We start from the raw sequence: 5,904 nt of genomic DNA on the forward strand, positions 1-5,904 counted from the left end.
GCATTGGTCAAACAGCTTGGGGCTTTCAGCTCCCTCCCCAAATTTTCCGCTCCCATAAGGCCATCATCCCGCAGGTGCAGCTTAGCTCCTGGGTTTTTTTAAACAGGCACTGCTGGGTGAGATTTTATCACTAAGACAGCTAGTGCCTACCCCCAACATCAGGAGGATATAGACTGGTTGGAGGGAGTCCAGAGGAGGCCACGGAGATGCTCCGAGGGCTGGAGCCCCTTTGCTATGGGGACAGGCTGGGAGAGTTGGGCTTGTTCAGCCTGGAGAAGAGAAGGCTCCGGGGAGACCTTATAGCACCTTCCAGTGCCTGAAGGGGCTACTAGGAAGCTGGGGAGGGCTTTTTACAAGGGCCTGTAGTGACAGGACAAGGGGTAACGGGTTTAAATTGAAAGTGGGGAGGGGTAGATTGGATATCAGGAAGAAGTTCTTCCTGGAGCGGGTGGTGAGGCACTGGAACAGGTTGCCCAGAGAAGCTGTGGATGCCCCATCCCTGGAAGTGTTCAAGGCCAGGCTGGATGAGGCTTTGAGCAACCTGGTCTAGTGGAAGGTGTCCCTGCCCATGGCAGGGGGGTTGGAACTGGATGGTCTTTAAGGTCCCTTCCAACCCAAACCATTCTGTGATTCTATGAACACGCTGTGGGGTTGCTCGGGCTGGCTGCCCCTAAGGCTGTTAGCCGGCGGTGATTTGGAGGCCCAGCCAGCAGCACTTGGCGTGACCCGCTGCAGGGCCCTCGCTGACCCTCAGCAGAGCAGCGCTGCGGCCCAGCTCAGCAGCACTTGCCCCTGGGCTGGTTTAGTGTTCACTTAACGGTTGGACTTGGTGTCTTAAAGGTCTTTTCCAACCTTAAAAGATGCCATTCTAAGAGCGAAGAGCTGGCCAGGAAGGAAGGAGCTCCTGTAGGGGAGACCAGGGTGGGTGACTGGCTTTTAACATGCTTTGGCAAAAGACAGTTGTCCCATCCAGCTCACTCTCGAGGGGGGATGTACTTGTGAAAAAGAAGAGACACACTAAAAATAACAGGGAGAATAAGCTTCCCCGATGGCAGGAACCTGCTCTAGACACCTGCTCTTCCCCGAGTGCGACGCAGAAAGTGTCCTTGGCTGGACGTGATTTTGTGCTGACTTGGCAGTTTTCTTGGAGCCTGCCTGCACAGTCACCAACAAGTTGCAGGAGTCGGTTCTCTCTGCCGTCAGGGACACCCAAACGCACCAGCGGCCGTGTGCATGCGCAGCCCTGTCCCCACGTGTGGGTCCTCTGCACGTATCTAAGTTGAAACGACACGAGAGACAAAGCTGTAGGCACGGCGTGGTCCTTAGTACGTAACTGAGGGCAGACGTAGGTAGAGACCTTCAGCGCGGACACGATGCTGCGTTCTGCTTGCGTTGCTGTCTGGAAGCAGTGTGCTGGGTCTCCAGACAGCTCGTAGGGCGAGGGCAACGCGCAGCATCTCACCCTTCAGCCACATTCTGACGTTCGGTGCAGGGTTTCACTCACCTTGGCGTTCCACATCTCCCAGGGCGGAGAGAAGGGGACCCCTTGCCCGGAGGCTGCTGGCGGTGGGGCACAGCCCTGCAGCTCCCCGCTCGCCCGGCTGCGACAGGGCGTAGGCGCAGTGCCTCTGCGATTCCCAGTCCCCAGCCGCGGGGGGACACATCCTGGGGTTTTGACGCCGGTGTCGGAAGCGAAGGCCTCTGTCAGACGGGTCAGCAGAGATCGCTGCCGAGCAAAAACGCCGGCAGATGCGCCCTATTCAGCGCGTGTGCGTAGTCTGGCCCTTCACAGGAACCTGCTTCCTGCTCCCCCCCTCACCCTGGGCCCGTAAAAGGAGTTTTTGATGCACGTGACCAAAACGCGCCTTTCCCTCCAGATTTCACTTACCTTGGCTAAAACAGACGACTGTAGAAGGGACCAGCTCTCCCTCAGCGATCGCTGGGATGCCGCTTTGAGAACCGTGGTGCCAAGTTACCCGAGTGGTGACTTCACAGGCGCTTGGTACTTCTCTGGGCAGGGACAGCGTTTTCACGGTCCCTTTTCCCTCCTGGTGTGTGCCTGACCCTACTAACAGCGGTGCCCTGCTGAAGCGGGCGCAGTGGCAACGCCTTTGTGCCAGCTGACAACCCGAGCCTTCCCATTTCCCCCTTTCCGTTTCAGCTGCGCTCCCCGAAAACGAGCCCCTCCCACCCCCGTGCTGCACATGGGCGGGCGCCGGTCCCGCTCACGGGGCTGGCGGGTGGCTCTTCTGCCTTAGTCACTGCCTACGGGTTTTGGCGTGGTGCGACTTGCCAGTGCCGGGGGGGCAGCCCGCCGATCCCCGACGCCCCGCACGGGCAGCCGAGACCCTGGGGCTCAGGATGTCTCTCCAGCAAGGGCCGTGCCTCGCTTCCGCCCGGCCTTCACCCAGGGCTCTCTGCTCTTTGTTCCGCAGGCCCGTCCGAAGTACCTGAACTGTATTGCAATCAGCTGCTTCTTCCTCGCTGCCAAGACCATCGAGGAAGATGAGGTAACTCTGCTTCCTGCTACCCGAGGGCTGTCGGAAGGGACGCTCTCCCAGCCCCGCTGGGACTGGGCTGCAGCGTGCGCGGTGGTTTCTGTAACGATGCCTCCCCTCGTTTCTTCCGCAGAGGATTCCAGTACTGAAGGTGTTGGCTCGGGATAGCTTTTGTGGTTGTTCTCCAGCCGAAATCCGCAGAATGGAGAAGATTATCCTGGATAAACTGAACTGGGATCTTCACATGGCCACGCCACTGGATTTCCTTCACATCGTAAGTGAGGGGCTATTGACATTCTTTCTGGTGGCGGTCGCGGTAATAAGGTACCTGGACAAAAGCACCTGTAGGGGAGCAGAGCCCTCGGGAAACCACTTCCTGAAGGAAGTTCCCGAAGGAAAACGCCTTGCCAGAGAATAAGACTTGTGACACTTTGGGCTCAGTTCCCAAAATGCGGGCCTGCACTGGATGTGTGCCGAGGCGAAACCTCGTGTGTTAAACCACACGTGCAGACTCGCGGCTCCTGAAAATCCCGCCCCTGAGCCTTAATTGCTAGCGGCTTTGCTCGGAGCCGAATGCCAGGCGGCATGAAAACAGGAGCTACAGCCTACGGCGAAGGCACCGGTGCGGGGCAGCGGGCGTGCTCCCCGCCTGCCGCAGAAAGGCACAGCCAGAGAACTGGACTGAGGGATGAGATGAGACAAAGGCAAGGGAAAAGCATCCTGAGATTCTTTGCTGGAGCTCATCCTCTCCTCTTGCTGGAGAAGGAGTTTTTGTCCAGGGCACCCGAACTGCCGAGCATGCGTTGAGAGAGGAGGGCGGAAGGGCCTTTCACAGACCCCGAGACACCTGGTCCCCAGGCAGACGAAGTGCACGACGGCAGGTCCTGCCAGAAAGGCTGTGCCAAGCTGCTGCTGATGGGAAGTTGAACACATTTGGGTTTTTCCCACGGTGTGGAAACTGTCTTGAAGGATACTGGAGGATCCTTTGTGTCCTAAACATGCCACATGCCATTCGCGAGGTCTGACCTGGCTTTGCCTGCCGAGTTGCCCGTCGGTGACGCCGGCAGCCTCACGTTCTTATTTCCCCCCCCCAGTTCCACGCAGTTGCCGTGTCCAACAGGCCTCAGCTCCTGACCACCCTGCCCAAGCTGAGCCCCTCGCAGCACGTGGCAGCGCTCACCAAGCAGCTGCTGCACTGCATGGCCTGTTACCAGCTCCTGCAGTTCAAGGGCTCCATGCTGGCGCTGGCCATCGTCAGCCTGGAGCTGGAGAAGCTGCTCCCCGACTGGCTGGCTCTCGTCATCGAGCTGCTCCAGAAGGCACAGGTGAGGGCCTGCTGGCACCGCACGGGGGGAGCGGGGGCCGCAGAAGGCTGGGTCTTGCTCAGTGCTCCGGGGATCCGAGCCAGATGGGGCTTTCAGATCCCTGCCCGCTGCTCTGCCTGCAGTCACGCCTCTGCGAGGGCGGCCGCGCTTCAGCCCGGAGGAACAGTTGGGCAAAGCCTTGCTCTTGACTGCATCCAGTCGGTGACGGCGGGAGGAGCTGTGTGCCCTGCTGCACACGGGCTCTGCGCCAGCGAGAAAAACAACACGCTGGGGAGAAGATCCTCGTTAGCCCCTCAGCCCTTCGCTCTCCGTGTGTGGGGCGGTTGGGCAGGTGCTGGAAAGAGACACTCAGGCTGCTGAAAATGCTCAGAGGAACCTTGTAGTGTCTGAGAGGTTTCCCTCTGCACTGTTCCCACGGAGGGTGAGAAGGAGCAGGGGTCCATATCTTTGGAAGCTGCTGTGTTGGGGGTCTTTCCGGCCCCTCGTCACTTACTGTCCCCTTCACCCAGCGTGTCGTTGAGGAGCACGGTGCACGGGTGGCGGGTGCGTTCAGAGCCCTAGCTGACAGCCTCTGTGCAGCAATGATCCCGAAATGCCGGTGTCTTTGCTTGTCTTCCCACTCCAGATGGATAGCTCGGAGCTGATCCACTGCCGGGAGCTGGTGGCACATCACCTTTCCACTCTGCAGCCTTCTCTGCTGCCCAATTCTGTATATGTCTACAGTCCCCTCCAGCATACCCTGGTGACCTGTAACAGAGGAGCGTTCCAACGCCAGCCCTCCTCTGTCCCAGGGCCAGGTTTCTCCAAGGACAACGGCAGGCCAGAAGTGCCAGTCACAGGTACAGCCGCGCTCTACCAGCGTCTGCCAGCTCCCAGCGGTTGCAAGCAAGCCTCTGCCAAGCGTAAAGTGGAAGAGATGGAAGTGGACGACTTCTACGATGGCATCAAGCGTCTCTACAACGAAGACATCGCTCCGGAGGTGGCGGCTCTTGAGAGCATGGGCTCCGTGTGCGGCGCTGATGTCTCGAGGCAGGAGGGCAGCGTTTCCCCCTGCCCGCCTTTGCAGCCGGTGTCTGTCATGTAGCGGGGAGCGCGCACCACCCGCTCCACCCCAGCCGCTCCGGAAACCACCCGGAACCCGGCAGCCCGCGTTCTCGGTGTGGGGGAGAAGGGGCCATACCTTGTCAGGCTGAACTGAAGGGAGCCAAAAAACAGGAAAAAAAAAAAAAATCCCGACCCTCGTTTGAATCTTCTTCTTGTGCGGCTAATTCTAGTTCCACTATTTAAGCACTTAAAACCACAAAAAAGTATAAAAATCTAAAAAAAAGACCCAAAAACCAAACAAAAAAAAGTAGCAAAGAATTGTTTCTTTCTAGTGTTGTCCGTTCCACTGTTTTTTCTGCTCCTGTGTATCGTAACCCATTCTCCACCTCCAAGAGCTCACGAGTCGTGCGGAGTCGTTCCAGGTTTCCCAGCCAGCTAACACTTCTCCAACCCCGTTTCCATCTGCTCCTCGCTCTCCTTCTGCTCACTCCTCTCTCAATTCCCAGCCAGTCTCGTGCAGGATGCTCCCTGCTATCCCGACTTTCCCGGCAGCTTTCTTTTTCCTTTTGAAAGAGAGAGACCTGGTTTTGTTCTGTTAGCACTTTGCCGCCTAAACCTGGTATTTAAGAACTGGATTGCAGTGAGAGGTCAGTCAGGGAAAAAACCCCAAACGCAGCGCTCACAAGCCGCTCCACGTTAGAGTAACAGCCAGAGGCGTGGGAAGGGCCTCGCTAGAAGAGCAGCGGGGCAACTGGCCAGGGCAGACCGCCAGGGCAGACCCCCCCCCGGGTCGGTCTGTGCTTTCGGGCGCAGAAGAGCAGCGAACGGGTTGGGATCGCTTGTACAAAACCCGCGTTTCTCTCCTTGTTTGCCCCGAGAAGCGTTGCGCTGGGCGTGGATTCTCACCCACACCCGACTCCCGGCGTCAGGCGTAAACCTGGAGTTCTGCAGGGCCTTGTTCTCCCCCGCACGTTGACGAGCTCGGCGCGTCACCAGCACCACTCAGCGACGCGTGCCTGAGGTTTGGAAAGTAATTA

At 58.5% G+C, this 5,904-nt stretch overlaps 1 protein-coding gene across 1 annotated transcript in view; it reads left to right on the top strand.

Moving 5' to 3' along the window:
• The window catches only part of CCNI (cyclin I), a 15,170-nt gene extending 10,010 nt beyond the window's left edge, over nt 1–5,160 (top strand). Inside the window, exons 3-6 of the mRNA XM_010155857.1 lie at nt 2,436–2,510; nt 2,632–2,772; nt 3,593–3,823; nt 4,449–5,160. Of these exons, the coding sequence (XP_010154159.1) occupies nt 2,436–2,510; nt 2,632–2,772; nt 3,593–3,823; nt 4,449–4,907 (906 nt within the window). The 3' untranslated portion in view covers nt 4,908–5,160. The remainder of the gene's footprint in view (nt 1–2,435; nt 2,511–2,631; nt 2,773–3,592; nt 3,824–4,448) is intronic.
• Nucleotides 5,161–5,904: the final 744 nt, after the last annotated feature.

This window comes from Eurypyga helias, unplaced genomic scaffold (assembly GCF_000690775.1).
Source record: "Eurypyga helias isolate BGI_N326 unplaced genomic scaffold, ASM69077v1 scaffold21627, whole genome shotgun sequence".
Lineage (NCBI taxonomy): Eukaryota > Metazoa > Chordata > Aves > Eurypygiformes > Eurypygidae > Eurypyga > Eurypyga helias.